The 23,557-nt window shown below is 40.0% G+C and overlaps 1 protein-coding gene across 1 annotated transcript in view; it reads left to right on the top strand.

Moving 5' to 3' along the window:
* Nucleotides 1-23,557, top strand: part of LOC135456204 (potassium voltage-gated channel subfamily KQT member 1-like) — a gene marked incomplete at its 5' end in the record, with an annotated part of 404,683 nt that overhangs the window by 37,396 nt on the left and 343,730 nt on the right. Inside the window, 4 exons of the mRNA XM_064729935.1 lie at nt 3,001-3,111; nt 3,401-3,496; nt 4,274-4,402; nt 5,450-5,612. Coding sequence (XP_064586005.1) covers nt 3,001-3,111; nt 3,401-3,496; nt 4,274-4,402; nt 5,450-5,612 — 499 coding nt within the window. The remainder of the gene's footprint in view (nt 1-3,000; nt 3,112-3,400; nt 3,497-4,273; nt 4,403-5,449; nt 5,613-23,557) is intronic.

Genomic DNA, 23,557 nt, shown 5'->3' with positions numbered 1-23,557 from the left:
CAATGTGCTAATTAAATTACCAACAAGGAACCCTCTTAAGGTAGCCGGGGAAAAACTTCCTGAGACATGTTCAGGCACCTGCAGGAATCTGCCAGCCAAGTGCCTGCTGTGGAGGTGGAAAATTCATCTTTTCTGTGGTTACAGCTTTCATGCTCTCTTCCATAGTAAAATTAAGGCAGCTCAGCATTACTGTAGTTTGGTTTGAAGTCCTGGCTGCTGAATTTACTGAAAAAACCAAGCAAAACTTCCCCAGAAAAACCAAACCACCCTCAAAAAACCAAGAAGCCTTTCATAAGAAAAAAAGAGGGGAAAATAAAGGGAAAACCACTGACTTTGAAGGGTCACCTGGGTACAGTGAGGAGCTGAAGTGCTGTTAAAGAAACAGCTTTAACTTCCTCCACATGCTGCATTTCAAAGTTGAATTTGGGGGGGGGGGGCTTATTTAATTTTGGGGACTGGCAAACTCATTGTCCTGCTGCTGGTAGCACACAGCACCTGAGCCACTTGACCAGCCCCATTAAATCTGGACAAACACCTGGCAAGGCAGAGCTCCTGCTGAGAGCAGCTTGCAGTTCAAAAAACCAATATTCATTCAAGGATATAGCTACTACAAAGTGGTCTTCATCAAGGAGAGAATTTATGATGAAAAAACACAAATATAACTGGTTTTTGGAACGTGGAAAAACTGAGTTTGGTAGTAGTTGCTAATTTTTTCCCTTCAAATCTTTCTTCCAGCTTTGAGAGTAGGAGGAAACATATTCTTCCCATGCCTTTATTGCTTGATAGTTTCTTCTGAGAAGACTATTTTTGCATAACATTAAGCATTTGTCAGCAAATTTTTCCATAAAAGGCAGCCTCTTTATACTCAGTGCAAATTTACATATTCTTTTAAGTCTGTTTTGGCTGTGTTTCTGCTACCATTCAAGGCAAAGTGAAGGGAGGGGGACTAGGTTAGGGCCTGGTACATCCAAATAAAAGTACATTTTTTTCTATATACAGCTCTCCCCAGTGGGGTTAGTATTGATGGCAGAGCTCTTCTGTTCCTCACCAGAAGCTTTTTACTTCTCAGGGATCCAAGCCATGTTTCTCACACCATTTTATAGCAGCATCAGAGCTCTGAGGATGTTGAAAACCCCACACCCCCATGGGCCAGGGTTTTTGTTTTAGACCATGGTGTGAGTCTTGTCCTGCTGAAGCCCCTGTCAGGTGGGATTCCTGTGGATTCCTGCTTTGGGATCAGCTGATTATCCGCTTCCATTGGGCAGCAAGGGCTCCTTGTTACATGACAAACCTTTGATGGACTAGCTGCCACCTGGACCCTCTTTTCCTTCCTGACCTCTGGCTCATGATGAATTCTCTTTCACTCTATTTGAGGCTATTCCTATTCCTCAGGAATAGCCCCAAATCTCTGTCCCACTCAGGTCCTCCTGCCTCTGGGGCTTTTCAGGGCTGGCCTGCCACCTCTGCAGCACGTCCCTACAGGTGCCAGACCTGAGGGCAGTAATTGACCTAATGACCCTGACCAGCACGACCCCGCTGGTGATGCTCCACACACCATTTCAGCAATATTTCAATATTTCAGCACAGGAGAGATTGTCTGTAGCTCAACTGCAGCTGTGTCGAGGTTTGGGTTCCCTCAGTCCTGATTTCCACCCATGAAATGATGCCCTGCTCTTGTTTCCTCCCTGTGGGCTCATGTGCTGGCCACTTGATCCTAATCCTGACCTGTGTCTTGCTGTCACACCTGCATTATAATCCAGACTCTGGGGTGGACCTGGCTGCAGTTTCTACTTCTGTTTTGCTTGAAAGGTCCTGGACTGGAGAGGTGCTGCCCTGCTGGCTCCGTTGTCTCCTTCTCTCTGGCCCTGATAAGCAGTATCAGATCCAAGTTTAAGCACCTTGTGGCTTAAAAACATTTTTGAGTGGCCAGGTATTGTTGCAAATTGGGCCCAGCCTGGGAATAATGTGCTCTGACTCTGTGGTTTCAGAAGGCTGAGCAAATGCTTTATTAAGCTATATTATATATAATATATATGTATATAATAATATATTACATATAGTTGTATATAATGTATGTATATAATTATATTGCTATATATATGTATATAACTATATACATTATATATAGTTATATATGTGTATATATAACTATATATAATATATAACTATAATATATATTTTATATAATATATATTTTATATAATTATATACACATGTAATATATATGTATATAATTATATATATTATGTAGTTATAGATAATGTCTATAATTATTTATATATAATACATATATATAATTACATATATATAATTACATTATATATAATTACATATATAATATATATTATATGCTTTATTAAGCTATATTATAGTACACTAATACTATGCTATACTAAAGAAAAACCTGTGACTGTCTTCAGACAGTCATGACACAGCTTTGACCTAATTGGTCAATCAATCCAAACAACCATCACAGGTGTCCAATTAACAAATCACTTTGGGTAAATAATCTCCATGACGCATTCCACATGTGCCAAACAACAGGAGCAGCAAGTAGAGATAAGAACTGTTTTCTCTTCTTCTCTGAGCTTCTCTATGCCCTCCCCTGGAAAAAATCTGGGAGAGAGAATTATGTCTCTCTCTGTTCAGAAAATGTTAATATCACAGCCAGGTCTTGTGTTTGTGGAGGAGGAGGAAAGAAAGCTGAGCACAGGCCTGAGCTCTGTTCAGGTCTAGTTCTACTGGCAGGCAGACTTTGGGAGATAACACATCCTGGAATGGTTGTGTGTTCCTCCTCTTGCTGTGAGGATTCAGTTGGGATGGGTTAGCTCTGTCCTTTTTCCATCCTCTCAGCATGGTTTCCTTATCCCCAGATCCACACACTTGGTTCACGCCTGTCTCCTGATACTTCATTAATTACTTTCCCCTTCCATTCTTTTTTTTTCTCATGATTTTTGGAGGAAAAAAGTGCACTAAAACAGATGTTTCTTCCTGGTGTAGGTAACAGTCACAACAATTGGCTATGGAGACAAAGTTCCCCAGACATGGATTGGAAAGACAATAGCTTCCTGCTTCTCAGTGTTTGCCATCTCCTTCTTTGCCCTGCCAGCTGTAAGTGGAACTTGAATCTCTTCATTACAGGTGTGTGAATGCCTCTGGCTCCTGTAACCTGTGGATCACAGCAATAAACATGTGCTGTTTATTCAAGCTACCCAATTCTGCTGTTGATCTGCTCAGTTTCAGATTTGTTGGAATAAATAGAACTCTGACAGTGCAGACACTTGAAAATTCATTTTATGAAGTCTTTTATCAAATGTATGTTTATTCCAGGTGTGAAGTACTTTATTTATCTATGTGAAGCTATATACATTTCTGAATAGTAATTTCGTTATTTTGTTAGGGTATTCTGGGGTCTGGTTTTGCCCTGAAAGTACAGCAGAAGCAACGTCAGAAGCATTTCAATAGACAAATCCCAGCTGCAGCTTCCCTAATTCAGGTAAGGCCACAATAGTAAAATACTAAAATAGTTTATTGGAGAGAGATTATGGCCTGGAAGTTCAAGTGCAAAGAATCATCATTTCTAAATTTATTATGGGTCTATAACTTGTGTTTAGCCACTTTGCCATTTTGATCCAGATCAGTAAGTAGAGAAAATGACATAATTGCCTCTCCCTTTCTGGAAGCTGTGCTATAGCTGATATTCACAGGCATAGTGACACTAACTGGATGCAGTGAGTATATGTAGTAAAATACTAAAAAAAAAAAATGAAAATCTTCACTATAATAAGTTCCTTTTCATGTTCTTTTAGGACCTGTGCATCTGCCAAATCCTGATGTGATGAATGTACAAACACATTAAAAAAACCACACCTGTTTTTAGAAAAATCTCGCAGCGTAACATTCCATATGATAATATAAAGAATTAAGTAGCAGAGTGCACAAACATTCATTGTGGCACAGTGGCAGAAAAAAGAAAACACAGCATTCAGTGGGGGATTCACTTTTATGGGGGTTGAGTTTGATTTACTTGGTGTTTTTTTTTTTTTTGCTATGGGTAGAGTTTGATCCCAATTTGTGGGGGGAGCACAATGAACATCTCTGTGTGATGTGTGTGTGTGTCCTGGTGCAATTTGCATCCACCATGCTTGTACTTTATCAGGAGTGTTGTTTACGTGGACTGAGGGCTTTGCTGTCAGCTGGATTTTTTACGGAATTTGCCGTGCAGGATCCCAGTGGCTGCTCCTGCACTGAGGTTCTTTGGGTTCCTTTTCAGACCCTGTGGCGCTGCTATGCAGCAGAGAAATCCTGCACTTCCACGGCCACCTGGAAGATCTATGTGACAGCTCCCGTGCAGAATCCCAAAAAGTCTCCAGCGCCATCTAGTCCCGGCCTGAGAAAGCAGGTGACAGCACTGGCAGGGCTGCCTCTCTGCTTGCTTTTCATTTTAAATTATAATTAACTTGCCAAAAACTTCGTGAAGGGCCTGAGCTGTTTGGATACCTGAAATATGGTTTTTTCCTCCTGCCACAGCTCGATTTGTGTTGTTTTCCTTAAAATATTTTTAAGCAAAGAATATCTTCTAACTGAATTTGCCTTGTTGGTCAGACAGGTACCCACTCTACTTTCTAAAAGCACAAGGCAATGGTGCCACTTTCCCATTCTGCATTCATTTTTCAAGGTAGTTCATACCAGAAGAAGGAGCAAGCCAGTTTAAAAATTTATCTTCAGGCTTAACATGAGGCTGAGAGCAGTTTTAGAAGTATTTTGATGCATGTCAGTGCATCCACTGTCCACACTAATACCTATTTCTACTATTTTCCCCCATCTAATTTTGAACGTGCATTTGTTTAACTGCTGCAGAGCTGAGCAGAAGGAATTCCAAAAGTTTGAATGTAGACCATAACAAAGAATAGGCTTAACTTTAGATCAAGTAGACTTGTTCTATATATGAATATCTTGACCCTGCAGCTCTTTCTGTTGATCCAAATCTTCATTTTTCATTTTAAAATACCAATTATAGTGTGTTTATTAGGCAGTCTTTAGGCTTCTAAAATCAGGAGAACTGTTTGGAGGCAGGAGGAAAGATTTCTCTTCTCCTGATGTGCCTAATTAAGCCTTTCTGGCAAATTGGGTGAAGTTTTCTTTAGTTGAATATGCTGCACAGGGCCTAGTTCATAGTTCAGTGTCTATGGTTATGTTGAATTTAAGCTTCAGAAAGATATTCCTGACAAGGTGATAGATGCTGAAGTCATTAGAATTTTCTGTGCCTTGAGTTTTGGTCCCAATTTGAGAAATTTTACTAATGGCCTGATTTTTCAGAATGTTCTAGCTGCCCTCTGAGAATCAATTTCTTACCAAGTTTTAGTTCATAATTCAGAATCAGACACTTTAAAACCATAAACAAAGGTTGACAGCATCTTCTGAGACCATTCCATTCCTCTTCTCACAGGCCAGAAGATACAGGAGAAAAGGGAAGCTGGGATGTGGGAATGGCTCTGCACCTGTGATAAGCCCAGGAGAAAATTCCTTGTCTGTTCCTCAGATCACTTATGATCACATTGATGAGCAAGAGGACAAAAAGGACGTGTCCTTCTACATTGGTGAACCCAAAGGTAACTTACTTATGCTCAGTTTATCATTCCTCAAGAGACAAACATAAAAGGAGTTGATGTGATGAAGGGAAGAGTTCTAAGAAAAAACAATTCTAAGCTAATCAGTAAATCAAAATGTCTTCAATCAAGGATGGTCGCATAACAAAAATAGGGAGACACAAATGAAAGGAAGTCTTTAATTCATATGGTGTGAATAACAAAAGAACTTTTTGTTCACCATCAAGTAAGATGTTGGATTCATTGTTCATTCTTCTTTTTTCGAGTTATTTCAGAGGTTTATGGAAAGCTTCCTCAGGTCTATCCCACCTTTTACCTTTACCTCCTTCTGAAAGAAGGAAAGATAAACCAGGAAAAATATTTCTACTTTTTTTTACAGCCCCCCCTTAAACATTGTTCAAACAAATTGTGATAAGAAAAAATAACTATTTTATCCCCACATCAACTGTTTTTTTTCTTATGCTTAATTTAAAATATTGTGTCTTTGGTTATATTTCAATATGGAAACTGAATTTTACTGCTGAGTTAACATACTTGCTTTGTCTGTAAAATCCTTTCTTTAAAATTAAGTTTGTAATGGAAATATGAATGTTATAATGTGAAATGTAAAATGGTATTGTTTACTATAAAAGGAGGTTTTCTAGAAAGCTGATTTTCCCCTTTTGAGTTGATTTTCTTTCTCTGATGGAGCTGGGACTCTGTTCTGGATCTGCTACATCTTGAACTCGTAACCTGAGTTCTGTTCCATACCCAGAGGCATTTCCAGTGCTTTTAGGGTTCTGAGGGAGGGCATGAAGTGTATGATATCTATAACCAAAGTTTCTGCTTTAACTCCCCATCTCATAACAGAATAGTGTGTTCATTCTCAGCCTGTTTATTGGGCTGGAGCAGCTTCCCTTGCAGACCAGATTTTGCTGGGTGTATTTTTGGCGTTGTGGTGTGATGGATGGAAGCAGCAAAGAGTTGAGCTGCTGGAAACAGTCCTGGAGGCCACTGAGATGTTGGGGACGCTGCTGGCTGTACTCAGGACTCTGCCAGTGTTGGTTCACTAAAGCTGTATTCTCTCAATGGTCATAGTTAATCTGAGCCAAGCTCTGTGCCATAGGAAAGAGAGTGATGAGACGAGCCTGTATCTGTTTCTGCCTGACAGGAAAACAAAAGAATTTTCCCCACTTTTTCTCAAAATATTTTCTTCTTGTTCTTTTTCTATAGCTGGTTGAATTTATTCTTATTCTGAGACACAGCTATGCATATTATTCCCTTTCTAATTAAACTTTGTCTATTTTTTGTTTTCTTTCACCTTTTGCCTTAGCCAGCGTCAGGGTTAAATCACACTCAATTTGGTTTTCCTGATTCATTCCTTCTGTTGCAAAGCTTCCAGGAATGTAGCTGGCAAACTGAATTTCTCAATTGACTGAACATTCTTGACACCTCTCAAAAGTTTAAGCCTGATTTCTCTCAGTGAAGTTCTCCTTGCCAGAATTAATAGATTTCTATTCCTGGGGAGTGGAAGTACTAGGCTCCAAGCCTAGTACTTGGGGGCATTTTTTTCCTGTCAAAAAAGCTGAAAGCAGAAAAGGCAGAGAGGCTCATCATTCAAAAAAGGTAATTGAAAGGGGCCATGCCAGCTTTTATTTGAGTGTTGCTGTAGTGGAATATTTTATTCATTGCTGGTGGGGGCTGGATATTTTGCAGATGATGGCAAACTGCAAGGTTAAATCAGATCCCTTTTCTAGACCTAGAGGAGCAGAGCTGCTGCCCCTAAACCATCCCTCTTTGCTGCCCTAAACCAGCTCTTTGATGCTCTGCCCAGGTGTGAGAGAGGGATTGTAGGAAAGCTTAAATTAAATGCCTGTCAGGAGCAGGGCACACAGTAACAGTCCCACTGATAAAATTCCTTGTTTGGGGCAGAAATAGATAGAAATGTAACTCAAGTATCCTTGAAAAAAGGAGATATTTGCCTTAATTCAGCAGTGGCATTATGTGAACACACCTTTTCTCCCGGAAATATAAAATTTTCCTAATTGTTCATGTATCCACATCCACCCATCTTACTCTTGGCTTCCTCAAACCTTGCTTAGGAGGCAGATCTTCCCAAGCTGGGCAAAAATGGTTTCTTTTATTTCTATGAAAAACTTTGGAGAAAAGGGGAACCTTACAAAATAGAGATGATCAACATTGAGGTTTCTGTGTATGTGGAACAAAAAACCCCATGTATTGAATAGTGCATAAATGATAAACAAGACCTTTGTTCACCAAAAATGGTAGAGTTTTGAAACAAAAGCTTGAGAACCTACAAGAAAAATTACTCCTGACCTCTGCACTGTGCATGGGTTTCTGGGTGTGACTGATGAAAAATTATCTGTAGCACTCAGAATTTGTTCATCCTTAACAGAAAGGGGAAGGCCAAAAGTCTTCCACAATAATAGTTTCCTTGTTGGAAATCAAACCTCTCAAAATGAAGCTATTTAGGAAGAAATTAATAAGCAAAAACTAAAACAAACGTAGAGATTTGGGAAGTTCTAGAAAATAAATGTGATGCTGAGTCATAGAATAGCATTGCATGGAATGGGTTGGATTGGAAGGATCAAAGAATCTTGGAATTATTTGGATTGGAAGGAATCTTAAAGATCATCCGGTCTCATGGCCATGGGCAGGGACACCTTCCGCTATCCCAGGCTGCTCCAAGCCCTGCCCAACCTGGCCTTGGATGGTTCTCTGGGCACCCTGTGCCAGGGACTCACCAACCCCACAGGGAAAAATTTCTTCCTATTATCTAATTTAGTTACATCCTCTTTTAGTTTCAAGCCATTCCCCTTGTCCTGTCACTGTTTGCTCATGTAAAAAGTCCCTCTGTGGTGTTTTCACAAAGTACCTTTAGGAGCTGGAGGGATATAATGAGATCTGCCCAGAGCCTTCTCTTCTCTGAGCAATCCCATCTCTCTCAGCCTGTCTGTACAGCAAAGGTGCTCCAGCCCTTGGAGCATCTTTGTGGCTCTCTAGTGCAGTATTTTTTATTTTTTTTCATGGATGTCTGTTCAGGGTGTATGATTTAATATTTTCATGCAGGGATTTAAAACCCTCAGTCATTTCATCCTTACCTGAGATTAAATCCGTAAGTGTTCTCTGTATTCCTGAAACTAATATTTACCCGTACTTTTGCCCATCCTTGCACCTACTCCTCTGCAGTAGGGTCTGTTATCAGGATGACAAGACATGTGCAAGCCCTCTGACATCTTTAATATATTCCTGTAAGGTATAAAGAAGCCACTCAAGTATGAAGATTGTAGTTAATTAGAAGAGCAAGAGTGTCAGGTCACAGAAACCTATCCATATAGAAGGAAAACAGCATTTTGGTGTAACTGGAATTTTCTAGATGCATTTTGAGTTTTCTCTTTAAATATTACCTATTCACCCCAATGCATCCTTCACAAAATGAGCCAAATGGCTGTTTCATGGTGCTTTTTATTAGGGAGGGAAAAAAATAATACAAATTTGAAAGTTTATAGACCTTGAAGGTCAGCCTCCTGGGACAGCTCCAGCAGATGGAATGTATTATTCTCTGTCAGCTGTTGTAGGTTGTATACACAACTCATTATTGTTAGATTTGTCAAAGTCACAGGACTCTCATTGTGATAAATTTCTGCTGGGCTAAAAATAAAACTCCCTGTTTATCATAGTACTTTTCTGTTTGATTTTTGGAGTTTCTTTTGTGCTGATGTTTAAAGCAAAACTACACAAAAGCAAATTTTTATCAAGAGAAGGGAGGATATTTCAGCTTTCTCTGACCCCTTTACCTTTGTTGTCTCTCTCATTTAAAATGTGCAGTAGTGTTGATGTTGATTTATTCTGTCTGTAATACCAGTTTGGATGCTGACATTCCAGCATCCACCTGTCTGGAAGTGAGCTGGTTTTTCCCAGAGACTGGTTGCATTTCCCAGTGGGAAAAGGGGCTGCTTTTCCTTACTGGTGTAGATGGATTACAGTCTGCAGCACATAAAAAGCAGCAAACATTTTAAGTGAAGTGGATTCAGAGAGTCCAGTGCTGACAAGCTGAGAGAAAGGTGAGAAAAAACATGTGGCCGAAATTACCAGAATAAAGCAAACACCAAAGCTTTTGAGAGTCTGCATAACTGTCAGTAAGCCTGAAAATCAGAAATATAAAGGCATGCACCAAATCAGCATGAGAAAGTATCCAGATACCAGGCTTCTGACAAATGTCATGCTCTTAAGAAGGTGGGTTTAGCAGTGAGAATTTGTGGTCAGTGCAGAGCTGTTCTATGTCCCCATTTGTCTGTCAGTTCAGGGCTTGTACTGATGGTTCTTGCTCATGTGTGAGAACTATGGAAACGCCTCTCTACCAGCAAGTTTTCAGTCTTTACTGGTTCAGCCCTGCCTGCCCTGAGTGAGAACTTGCAGTGAATTCTGTGGTTTATCTCTCGTGGCCAAAGCTGATGACAGCACTGGGAGTGGGGATGGGGCGAGGGGAGGTGCAGGAGGAGAACAACTCAACTCTGCCAAACCCACTCCTTCTTCTGATTAAATCTGGCAGCTTTTAAGGCTTAAACATTTATTTTTGCTTTGCATTTATTCAAGTCCCTGTTGTGCCTGGTATAAGGGTTTGGGTCAGTGGTCACATCAGATTTGAGCAGGGACTTTGTACCAGATGTTCCCAGAGACCAGGGCAGTGCTGTGTGAGGGAAGGTGTTTGCAGCTGCCTCAGGCTTTTTCTAGACATTATCAGCACAGCAGTGGGGGAAAAATGAGTTGAAAAGTAAAAATATCTATGCATACCCCAGCCATAGGTGTTTTCTTGCCAAAAATTAGTATTTCAGGTAACTGTGAAAACATCAAAAGATGTAGAAAATTGGAGAAGTAAATAACTTGTCTTTGAGTCAACATATTGACTGATAATGACGCAGAAGCAGCTTCTTAAAATGAGATTATAAATTGACCTGATAAATTGTAAAGTTTTTGGTAAGTTTTTTCACAGTACTGATGCAGCCCTGATAATTTGTACTCTGGGATCCAGAACATACATGATCTTGCTGTGTGAGGCTCAGGGCAAGAGAAGGAAGGAAGCAAATCCAAGACCCTGTCATAGAAATCTATTCATGATGATAAAGTCAGTAATTGGGTTTTTCTTTTGATATGTTTGATAAATCAGCAGGATCTTCTCACTAAATGCAGGCCCTTGTGGGGTTTTCATGACCTGTCTATTGGAAGAACCTATTGACTTAGCCAGCCTTGGGAAAAAAGGGAGAAATGAAATAAGGTTTTTCAAGAATGGAAAGTCAGAGTGAATAGATAAGGTATGGTAGAAAGTAGCTTGAAAATTATTTTCTGTTCTGTATCAAAAAGGATAAACATATTATAAAAGTAAGAACTAGAATTTAGTGCTAGAATAACTGAAATCTTCACCTAATTAGTCTAGATCTAATTGTTACAAAAGAGACTCAAATGTAATGGTTGGGTTTTATTTTTCTTAATAATTAAAAAGCTGCAACTATAGTAAGAATTCAATTAAAACTGTTAAATTTGCTTTTAAAATTCTGCCTGTTAGGCTGGTATTTATGCTCACTTAGTTCCTGGGTATAATTTGCTGCAGAAGGAAGAGGGGAAGTACACAATGACTTGTTGAAATCTCATGTCCTTAACAGGGAGGAATATGATGTTTGTGGTGACAGTTTCTCCTTTTCCTCCTGGGATCCACTTGGGGTCACTTACAAATGTTTCCTAACACCCTTTGACGTATTTCCTCATTGCTGTGCAGCTCCAGGTTTCATCAGAATTTACCATCTTAGGTGTGTGAAATAGAATTTCTTTGTTCTGTTACACTTACCACCAGTTTTGTCCTGTTTCTGGTCTGCTTTTTATTTTCACTGACCATTAGTGAATTGTTTATAGCTGTGGGGTCTCCAGTGCCAAGCCTGTGCCCCATCTCTTATCTCCTGCCTGTGCTCACACGCTGCATCCTGTGTTTCCACTTCTCAAGGCCTCTGATATTCTGCCCAGCCTGTATTTCTGTAAACTCTGTCATTATTTGGTTGTAAATGTCTCGTCCTACTAAAATAACTGCTGCAGATATGAAGCCGTGGTTGTGCAACACAAAGATAAACAGAAGTAAAACAAGATACAGACACCTGCCCAATTAGAGAAATTGCTGCCACAGCTAAATCAGGGTCGGGTCAGGGAAGGTCTGAACAGATCAGCCAGAGAAGCCTCATCCCTCAGGTCCTGCAAGTTTAACAGCAGTGCTAATCCAGCATAGAATGACCTGGGAAATGTGGGAGCTCTGGAGTGAATTCACATGAATATCCCAGTCTGCAACTGTTCCAAAACTTAGGAAAAATGAAAATAATATGGGTAAATTCTGAGCTTTTTCTGAATGGCCTAAGCTTGAGATGGAAATCTTTGCAGAATGAAAGTTTGGCCCAGTTATCAACTGTGAAGTGTAAATACAGTAATGGTGTTAGGAAACAGTTGATATTTTTTTCTGTCCCCTGAAAATTAACAGTGAATGTGCTAAAATTGACACTACAAATTGTGTCACTTGCTGTTACTTGGAAAATTACTAAATGAGGAGCAAATAACTTAAAATAAGTGAAAGGACTGGAAAAGATGCACAGGTTAGGTGGGTTTATTTCTCAGGGCTTGCAAAGCAAACAGCTGAGGAGCCAGGGAGTGATCAAAAGGAACCTGAGAGCCACTGACAGGAGGCTGCTGAGATGCAGGATGAGGATTTAAAATAGAACATTTCTGTCCAGCTGGAACCACCTACATTTGCTTTGCATTCCAGGGTAAAAAGTAGATGTCTGTAATCTCAATAGAGATTCTTATATATAAGGGTGTATAAATACCTAAATCTAACCAGGCAGATTTGTAATTAGATGGAAGTGTAAATATTTAGCTCTAAACAGATATCTGGTCTAATTTGATTTTCTGTGCAATATGTGTTAATATACAATCCAAATCAAAGTGTAGGCTGACACAGTCTAAATAGATACAAAAAGTGTAAACACAGAAGTGTAAATTGAGATAAGGCTGAATAGATATGAGATGCAGTTGCAAATTCATATGTATGTTAATGTGTGTGTGTCTAAATGGATTTAAGACAAAGTAGATCTAAGTAAAAATAGGTAGGACACATGAAATATAGCTCTTCTCTATGTATAGGTAGCTGTGTGTGAAAATGTAAATTACTCTGTTAGACAAGGGTCTTAAAAAGAAAGAAAAGGGTGTTTTGAGAGAGAACCACCCTCTAAATATCTTTTTTGTGTCCCTTCCCTTTACTTCAAGTGCAGGGCTGGGGCTGTGGTCAGGGGAGGGGAAATGGGATTGCTTTGAGCCCATTCCTGATGGGCTGGGGCAGCCCCAGGTGTGGCCGATGAGGGTGGGAATGGGACATCTCCAGGTGTGAGGATGATGCTGATATATTCAATTTTGGAACTTGGCTCCAAGGGAAGTAGGAATTTAAGAAGGAAAAATAAAACTAAAAAAAGCAAACAAACAAGAAAACCCCAAACAAAAACCACAAAAAGCACCCCCAATCTAACCAGTCAGTAGGAGGGAAATAAGTAACAGGGAACATGAACTGGTCATGAGCAATCATGTCAGATCAAGTGGGTTTTGTTTTTTCTCTGGTGTGGCAATGTGCATTTTAAGCAGGAGATAAGCAGAAGACAATTTTAATTCTGATTTTAGTCACCTTTTCCTGTCTCATCTCTGTGTGTCCATAAAAATAGGACCTGGATTATAGCCTAGAGAGCTGGTGAAGGCTCCTGTGCAGTGGCTGAAAACTTGCTGGAATATGATACTTCACAAAACATTTACCAGAGGGTTGCTGTTGAAATGACAAATACACTTAGAGAGATTTCTGCCTCGGGTGCTATTAAATAAACCCATCAGTGCTCCAGGCTGTGGATTAGGGAGGAATTTTTATTAAATATGCAATTGGGACTGACACAGAAGTGGCTGAGAGCACTCTGGAAGGGAGCTTTCCCCAGGGTGGGGATGCTCCAGCAGTGTCTCCCCCTTAATCCTGGATCAGGAATTCCCTGCAGTGATCTGTCCCCACACTTTGGATATCCAGCAGCTTCTTGGCCTGATCTCCAGTCTGTTAACCAGCTGCTTATGGGATGTGATCCCACAGTGTGGAAAAAATGAGTCCCTGACTTGTGGTCCTGAGGGATGTGTTGGGCTCCCAGCCCTGCCTGGGATCAGGTGGCCCAAACCATTTTGGGGAAGCAAGAACAGCCTTGGAGAGAGTAGGAAAAAAGGGAAATTGGGATTTGAGGTTTCCCTCTTTATGGAGGAAACCTGCTTAAGGCTGTGAATTTTCTAATTAGTTAACTTACTTTGATATTAAAAATCATCCTGCAGATTGTGTAGCAGGGAATGGGGAGCTGGTATATAAATTAAGGTTGTCTGGGAAAACAGTCTCTGGAACATGAGATGGAAATCTTTGCAGGTTATCTAGGAGAGGCTTTGGTTAAAAATCTTAGTCTTTCTGCAGAATTGGGGTGTTGGAATTTTATAGATAGCTATTGATACCTGCTTTTAGCTGTATTTTCTGTTAAATAAACACTTACAAACACAGGTAAGGATGTGCTTCACCGTTTGGGTTTTTCTCACTATGGCCACTTAAGAATTCCATTTTTTGCTCAGCTTCAGGGAGGCAGCGACAGTCTCACCCCAGTCTGAAAATGGAACACTGTTGTCTAAAGTGCCGAAACCCAATCTTCAAACTGCAATAATTTATTTTCTGACTGTAAGGCACTTATCCATGCAATGTAGTGGATGAGAAAAGGGAAACAGGGAGAGGGGGGAATCCCAATTTGGACCAGTGGTGACACACATACAACTTTATGCTGTAGGCTGTGAGACTTATTGCAGTTCCCTGGTGACTGCATGGAAGTGAAGGCATTTTTGAGCCAACATGGAGCCTTTCTACTGAAGGTGAGAAGCAGGTACTTCTTAATGGGAGTAAGGATAACTTACTGCATTTCTGCCCCTTTTTTGTGTGTACTGGTTTTGTAAAAAAGCCCAGAATTGTCAGCTTCTGTCTCCAACCCTTTTCCACAAAATAAATTGGTTAAAAGCGAGGATCTAAGGCAATGACAAAGGCTCCAGCACATCTTGGAGATTCCATCTCTGCTGGAATCCTTGTGTTGGTGTTGAAGCTCATCCCGTGCTGAGGAGGGAGGGCTGAATTCCTGGATTCTGTTACCGATTCTGGGGGTGACCTCGGGCAGACAATTAACTCACTGTGCTTGGGTTGCATCATCTGTTCCATGAATGTAAGTCTTGTCTCTGTCACGGAGATTTTGTGAGTCCTAATTGTTTATGAAGTGTTTTTAGACTGACACAGCATTATAGAAGTGGAGAATGCAATTAGTCAATGCAGGATTAAACGTGGGCCTGCACAGTTGTTTATCCTCAGCATAAACAAGGAGGAGTGGTAATCACGGATGGCAGCTTTTGCAAGAAAAGCTGATTTTTGCAGCAAATGTAGGGAATGCTCTGTGGGGAAAATCTGTTATTTAATCTAAAATGTAAAGCTACTTTTTAGCCACAAAAATTTGGTGTTTTTTCTGATGGAAATCGCAAAACATTATTGTAGAAGATGAGGGCATCATGTATAAAAAATGACAGCCTTTTAAACTGGTTTTACTTGGGTGGTGGAGTAGTACATTGAATCCCAATATAACCAGTTAGATGGTGCCTGGGCCAGTTCTGACCCTCGCTGCTGGGCCAAAGGCAGCACTGTGGTGCTTTACCCCAGAGATACCTTGGCTGCTGGAGATTGCAGCGGGGCAAGTCCAGGCTTGTCAGGACTCCGTTTACCTCAGGAGAGAGAGCTTCTGGCGATGGTGGAGAGAAAGAAGGAGTGGATTCTGCTGGAAGGTTATATCCAGATGTTTATTCCATGGGTGCAGAGGTCTGCACTGGGACAATTCTTCCAACAGAATGGAGGCCACATGGTCTCATTAACATTTTAAGCTCAGGACAGGGGAAGGGGAGGGGACAGGTGAGCCACCAACCAGGTGAAGGGGCAGGGTCTCAAGGGACTAGGGACACCTATCACACGACGCCTTGCTGGTATGTTAGCCTGATTGACAGGGCACACTCAGCGAGGGGGAAGGGAGAAGGTAAAACAGGATATTGCAACACACCACAACAGTACATGTAGTTTTACTACTCCTTAAAATATACTTTTCCTTCAAGTGAATTAATGCCTTGAAAATCATGTATTTTGCTTACTTCTGTTGTATGTCAGCTGGGAATGCTTAAAAGATTCTATAATTGGAATCAAAATAAACACTGGTTCTTTGGAGGGGGCTGTGTCCATATATAATAACCATTAGTTGAAAAATAGAGAAGAAAAAGCTGAGTGTTCCATTTATTTTGGTTTTGCTCCCTGTTGAAGTAGCCAGGTGTAGCCACTTCTAAGCAATTTTACTTTGCTTGATGTGTCTCTTTGCACAGCAAGCTCTCTGCAGTCACAGACAGTGCTTGGAAGTAATTTTGATATTAGGCGTGCGTGCTGTTCTTCCCAGACCTCCCCAACCACAACTCCATGGGAATATTTGCCTTGGAAAGAATTTAGAAGTTCTGTGCTTTGAAAATGCTTCCTTGCCCTGCTCAGCATAAATGCTGGGATGGAAAATCTGACCTGTCAGTTTGCTTAAGGACACGCACAAAATGTCTTTATTTCAGTTTAATCCCATCAGGTGTGGAAATAAAACCTCTGAATGGCTGAGGATAAATAGGAGAGAAGCCTAAGTAAAGCTTTGTGTCAACCTCTATGCGTGGTAAAAAAGTGTTTCTGCCCTGTTTGAAGTGAAGTGATGGGTCACAAAGGTGATAGCAGTGTTGCATTGAGCCATGGCCTTGTTTAGTGACACCTTAAATATTTCTTTAGTTCCACTTTGACTTCAGCAGACAGCAGTGTGTGCAGTGAGAGGGGCTGTGGTTTGAGATGTACATCACTGGGGTGTTTAAAAAGAATACTTGTTTGTTTTTATTTTTGAGCTTTTTCCTTTTAATTTTTATCTGCATAAAACCTGATGGACTAGAGGGGGAAAGAGTTCATTGCTCTGGAGGGTGCTCACAGTCTCTGTAAATCATGAAAACTCAGGGGAAAAAAGGTGCTGCACCCAGTGTCTGCCAGTTAGAGTCACTCAGAACTCCGAGCGGATTTTTCATGACTATGGCAAAAAAGAAAAGCATCTGCTTGTCATTTGCTTAACCTTGCTTGGGCTGAATTTAATCAGTCGAAAACATCTGGAACTGATTCCCCTTCAATTTTGGAGTGTCCAGTAATCTGCTGTGTACATACAACTGGTGCACCTTTAGCATTGGGATACTTGGCTAAATCATGTTTTGCAATACTGTTATCTTTTGGAAAGAGAAAAGGAAACAACAGTAATTTCCTAATGAGCAAATATTTGCAGTGTTCTGTATAGCTTGCATCGTTGGCTGATTTTGTGCAGCTGTTGTATAAAATCTATTGATCAGAGTTAATAAATTTCCAAGTGAGTAATACTGTTTATTTGTATTGATTAAAATTGGGCCAAATTCTGAGCTGTTTAGCATTGCTTGACTATAACTGATGAAACACTTTGACCTTGTTACTTTTTTGACAGAATGCAATGTCAAATTATGAATAAGTTTTTGAGGCTGTAAAAAGCTTCAGCCAATTATCTAGGAGTGGTTTTGCTTAAAAGTCTTAGGCTTTCATGCAGAATTGGGGTGTTGGACTTTTATGGATTGCTGTTGATACCTGCTTTTTGCTGAATTTTCTGTTAAATAAAACTCAAGACTGACTTGGACAGTAATACTGATAGAATGGAAACCATTGTTAAAGAGCCACTCAGAGGAAGAGACATGGAAGAATAACATGTATTTAGGCAATGTTTTGTGTTGACAATGCATTCCTTCTTTACTAGGGAAGCTGGACAAACTCAATTTTTTTTTTCTTCAAATATCAATCATGTTCACTTGCAAAAGGACATATATTTTTAACAGAACCACTTTGGAAACTATGAGTAACTGTCTCTGGAAAAAGCTTTCTTAGAGAGAAGAGGAGAACTTTGCATTGAGTATCCCAGGTGACCTGGCCATAATTTCTATGGAAATTTCTTTGGGATAAAGCCCACAGAAGTGGGGGAGGTTGATGAATTTCTGGGATACCCCTTCCTCCCTCCTTTACCATCTCTTTTAGGGAGTTTTCCTACTTTCCCTTCCATGTTCATATGGGTAAAACTCCTTTATGGCGCCTCCTATTTTGTGTTATGGAAAGAATATAGGTGTGGTTAGTTCTACCAAACACAACAGAATGTAGCCAGCTTGGGAATATAAAGCAGTGCTGATGGCTTTTAAAACAGTGCATTATTTTAATTAGATCCTATTTTTGTCTTTTTCTTCTGTAATAGTGATAATTCAACATAAAGGGAAAAAAGGCTCCTGGATTTTCTTACCATCATTCTTGCTGACATGGACTTAATGTCTCCTGTAAAAGGAGAAGAGTATTTTTTTTCCCCTTTGGGTAAGGTGAATTATGAGAACATCTGTAATATCATTCTGATAACTAATTCCTGGAATTCTGGCTTGCACACAGCCTTGTCCTGGATCTGCCTCATGAGTATGTAAACTGCAGCCATGCTCTGACCCTTTGGGTCTGTTTGTGTTCCTTTAACTCTTATACTGTTCTGAGCTCTCAGAACTTGATTCCAGTTGTAAAAAACCCCAACAAACCTTAAGCAGCACAATGCCAGTGTTTGCTGCTGGTGGCTTTTTCATGCTGTTTTTAATGGGGTGAATCAGACCATGGCAATGGGATATCCAGAGCTGGTTGTACTAACCCAATTAAAATCCTTTCGTGTCAGGTTGACCTGGGTCTATCCAAGATTATCTTGTGCTAAATGAGCTGTCCTGGACCAAGGGCAGCCCAAGATAAAGCCTACAAGTTTCTCTTGCTGTTTATGTGAAGGGCTCAGGTTGGCTCCTGTGCCTATAACCTTGTAAAAGACAGAGGACAGAGAGTGTGCACTGGGTTTTTTGTGTATGCAGGGGTCCAGCGGCTGAAGGCTTTATAATACAATACAATTTGAAAATCCTGATGAGCAGAAAGCATGCAAAAAATACACTCAAGCCTGCCTGACCATGATAAAGTGTCTTGTTGCTTTTCTGGTTTGGATTTTTTCCTCCTGGAGAAATGGGATCTCTGGAAATTCTGTGGTTGCACTGTTTCTAGTGAGGTAAGATCACATTGACAGCACAGTTAGGTCTGTTCAGAGGTCAGATGAGCAAAGTCACTTTTAGCTGCTAGAGATCTACTTGGGTGAGGTCAATGGCTTTTGTGGGGTTTCTGCCTGGTAAAGACCTCAACTTTCATTATTTGCTGTCATCTTCTGAAGTCTCCTTAAAGGATTAACAGTGTTCTGTGCTGGATAAATTAATGCATTAGTGTCTGCCAGTCTTGGATGTGAACTGGTAAAAGTGGAAAGAACCTGGGCTGAAATACTTCTGGATTTCTCTTATAATTGGAGAGTGAGGCAATATAAGTTGGAGTCAGTTAAGGGGCTGTTTCAGTAGTAATTTGTAATAAAAAAATAAAATTGAGCAAGTTCATTTCTAACTTTTTGAAAGAATTTAATTCAGAATAAGGCTTTTTAAGGAGTTCTGATGCTCCCTTCTGCTTCCTCTTTCATTTCCACATCTCCCCTCTCAGCACCGAGTGGGGTTTTAGTGTGTTGCCATTTCCTAGGGGGCAGTGACACACCCAGTGTCTTCCCTTTTCCTCCCTGCATTTTGCTGCTGCTGTGCCTGGGCCAGGCAGTTTTTCTCTGCACAAGATGGAATTGTCAGGGATTTTTCCAGTGTTTATCTTAACTTCTCTGCCAGCTGTCTGAAGAAATTGTGCAGGGGGAGATAGGGCATTGAGGAGGAGATTCTGTGCCATGCAAGCAAACCCCATCATCACGTTTGCAAAACCAGAAATGGTCAGAACTTTACACCCAGCAAGTGTTCCAGCCACTTTTAACTCCCAACCCATTTAAATCTGGCTCTCACATGGGGAAAGAGCCTTATCCAAATGTGGATAAGGGAATACTAAAGATTTTATAGCAAAGGCTCATGAAGCACCAGTTTGGGGGACATCTGAGAGGTGTCCCCAGTAGCAAAACATAGTGCTCTGAATAAGGAAATAACTGCAAATTAGCATCAGTGGAAAGGAAGGAGGAGGTGGGGAACAAGGCATTAATTTCTCCCTATTGATCCAAAACCAAATCTCTCAAATCCTTGGGTGAAACATTTGTGCTGCTAGAGCTCTGAATGCCAGTGACAGTCTTGGATCTCAATGATCTGGGGCTGTAATAGGAGTCTTTGCATTATCCTCCCCAGAGCAGTCATTTACCTCTTAACTGGGCTGTGCTTTTGCTGTTTCCAGAGTCTGTAGCACCTTTCTCTGAGAGTTTATTTGAATGAAATGAATTTTACTTTCTAGGGCTGTGACATGCTGCTTCACTAGTGTTGCATTTTTGTCCCAGCAGCAATATTAACAGTGTTGGAGGCCAGTGCATGAATATTCCACTCACTGGGCAAGTGAGCATCCAGATCTGCACTAAATCAGTGTAAACAAACTGTGATGTTTTTCTGAACGCCATGGGAACAAATTTATTGTGTCAGAATCCCCATCAAGGATCCCTGGATGCCACCTCAGTCCTGGAAAGTGCAGCCCACAGGGAGTTCTGTGTGAAGCCAGCACTGTGTGTTTGTCCTGTCCTTGAGCATCTGCTCTGCACCTCAGCTGCAGACAAGGCAGTGCATGAAACAGTTCTTTGTCCTGGTCTGTTGTTATCTGATATTAGGCCAATCCAGCTGGGGTTTTTCTGTCTCAGCAGTGGTACATACCCTCCTGGGATGGCTTGTGCTCTGCATCTGGGTGGCCATGGAATCCTACTACCCCCTAAATACACCTACCAAAAAAGATAGACGCACATCTGTAATGAATTATCATTCTGTCCACGTTTAATAGATGAAGTGAAATTGTTGTTTCAAGTCACTACTGAATGATTACTTGAGAAGTCTTAAATATTCATTTTGCTGGACAAGAAGAAGCTCAATCTTGAGCGATCTCTTATTTCAGATACAAATGGATTTGTTGGCTTACTTAAAACAGCAACTTAACAATTTTCTGTGAGCTATTACAATCTAAAAAGAAAAAAAAATCCAAGTGCTCCAACAAAGATATTCTAGAGAAATTTTTATTCCAGTTATAAAATTGTAGTAGATATTATAGGACAAGAGGGAGCTTGGAACTCTCTGCTTGGATGCTCTACCTGAATTATGACATTGAGTGGTATCTGAATCTTTAATGCCACAGAAAATGGAAGGGAATATTGTGCAAGGGGTTTCCTCCTAACAGATAGCAGAGCATCTTTGGTTGGTCAGTGACACAAAGCAGATTGTCCTCAAAACATTCGCAAATTCTGTTGTCTTGGCAATGTGCCTGAAAAAAATTAATGTTGGATGTTGGTTAGAAAATGAATGGATTTGGATGGATGGATAAGAAACCAAATGGCACTTTTTTTTTGGATAAAATTAAAGTGTTTGGTTGGAAATCAAGATGATGTCATGAAGTTGGGTTTTCCCCTCATGGCTCTGTTAGGGTTCAACATCTGTAATGGTGTGTTTATATAAAAATGAGAATTATGAGTGTGATAAATATTAATAGCACTAAGAATGAGAGTTGGGCCCTGTTACTTTCACACATAACAAAGATGATTTTGTGTTTCACTCCTCAGTAAGGTGGTTTAAAGAAGCTTGGATAGAACTAAAGCCTTGTAATGGGGCTTATGGGGTAAGAAAACACTCATCTGTTGTAATTTGTCCAATATGTCCTTTCCCTGAAGATGCTGATCACAGTCAAGTCACTCCTGAAATTCAGCATTCATCCAGATGAATGCTCTTGAAATCTGGCATTGATGAAACTTCTCTACCCTCCTTGTGGAGGCCCCTTGGAGGAGGGAGAGCAGGGCTTTGTGGCATCTTTGTGTTTCTCACTGTCACAGAAAAGCCATGGCCTGCTGCCATAGGTCACCCTCAGTCCCAAGAACTGCAGGAACATTCAAATCTCCACAATGCCATCAGTAAAGAGAGACTTTAGGTGTGTTCCACCTCAGGGTTGTGTCTCACTTTTAAATATCACCATTCCCTTGTCCATATAAATTTTTAGATTACTATTGGGAGTGTAGAAGATGCGATTATTATGGGTCTTCTCAGAATCTGAGTTTCAAAGCACTTGAATTTTAATGGTAGCAGCAAAAGCTTAACAATTTCTTTAGACTATATTTTAAGCTCTTGAATTGTAAATATTTTCTAATGGAAGTTCTGAATAAGCAGCATGAGGAAGTTGGAATGTGGCAATTATAAAGGATGCATATCCTGACTGAACCCTGAAGTACAGAATTGAAGACCCCACTGATCACATGTTAAATAAAATGTGATCAGTTAATTTGCAGCATTTCTAAGAAAATCACTTATTGTAAGGGGGGGGTTGTGCTTATAATATGTTTCAGTTTGAATTCTATGGTCTGAAGATCTGTCAGTCAAAATTTTTAAAGCATTGGCTACACATTACAATAGCTGCTTTGAATTCTCTTTTTAACAGTTGTAACTTGGACTCTTACTCAAATTACTGCCCTACCTAAAATATTGTCACATTCAAGATTTAAAAAAATAAAAATATTTGCAGCAAATATATTTGAAGTAGGGAATACTCCCATGAAATGTTGTTTCTTTACACCTGGAATATATTAAATAATAAAGCTGAAACTTTAGTTAGGAATAGTTTTCATTTAGTGTAGTCAACAGCTGTGGATTATTTTGTTGAACTTGTTTTGAGCTTAAGGGCAAACTTGGAAATTATCTCCTCTACTAGTAAGATTTACTTTAAAGTTTTTTTTTTCTGGTATGGAACAAGCAGGTTGGTAACAATATTGTCTGTATTGAACTCATTATTAACATTAGTAAATAGGGAAATTGTTCTACAAGGATTCAATTGTGGGAGGGCAAGAACTGCATAAGACCAGCAAATAATTGTGGCATATTTCATTGTAATTACAGTAACTGGGTTTTGTGTTCTTTTGAGTCAAAACATTGACAACAATTCAGAAGATGTTTCTGGTTTTACTCCAGTGCAGTTTGTATGCTTTGACCATTAACAGTCATGAAAAATAAAAATGTTTTCAGACTGGTTTATTTTCTCTAATAGCCACACTAAAACTGTACTTCCTTGTTAAAATAAACACTTTTACTATAATGGCAGTTCTGAATCCCATAATGGAATGTAACTCTATATATTTATATTACATGATACATTCCCTATGTGTAATTCTAAGAGTTTGTATGTGTTAAGAGCTCTCCCTGCACAGCTAACAAGCTGCCAAATTACATTTCACTGACTATTAATTGTTTCAGTTTAAGGTCAAGTTCTTCTTGTCCTTAAAAATAAAAAAAAAGGCGAGCAGTGAAGAAGGATCACATTGAAAGCTATTTTTGTCTTATTTTTCTTCACTGTTATTGCTGTACATTTTGTTCTTCAGAATAACTGAATGAGCAGTCAGGTATTTCCAGCCTTAAAAAGTTAAATGCATCAGCATTGTTGATTTGAATTTGGTCTTGGAGAGCTGATCTCTGAACATATTCACAAGGTGTAGATGGTATCTCCAGCTCAAAAACATGTTAAAAGTGCTTGTGGGCACAAGGATCGTGTCAGATAAGCAAGAGAAACAGGCTAAGTCTTAAGAGACTAAAGAAATGCTTGTCAAAATAGTTTGCTGTAGAATACTGAAAAACTTTGCTCTCTTGGCATCATTTGAGTATAACTTGTCCAGTTAGATGCTTTCCCAAAGGTGTCCTTGTCACATCCTTCCTGGACCAGC

The sequence above is a fragment of the Zonotrichia leucophrys genome, chromosome 1A, assembly GCF_028769735.1.
Source record: "Zonotrichia leucophrys gambelii isolate GWCS_2022_RI chromosome 1A, RI_Zleu_2.0, whole genome shotgun sequence".
Lineage (NCBI taxonomy): Eukaryota > Metazoa > Chordata > Aves > Passeriformes > Passerellidae > Zonotrichia > Zonotrichia leucophrys.
Note: the sequence above shows the minus strand (reverse complement) of the source record. Positions and strands in the feature narration are given on the sequence as shown.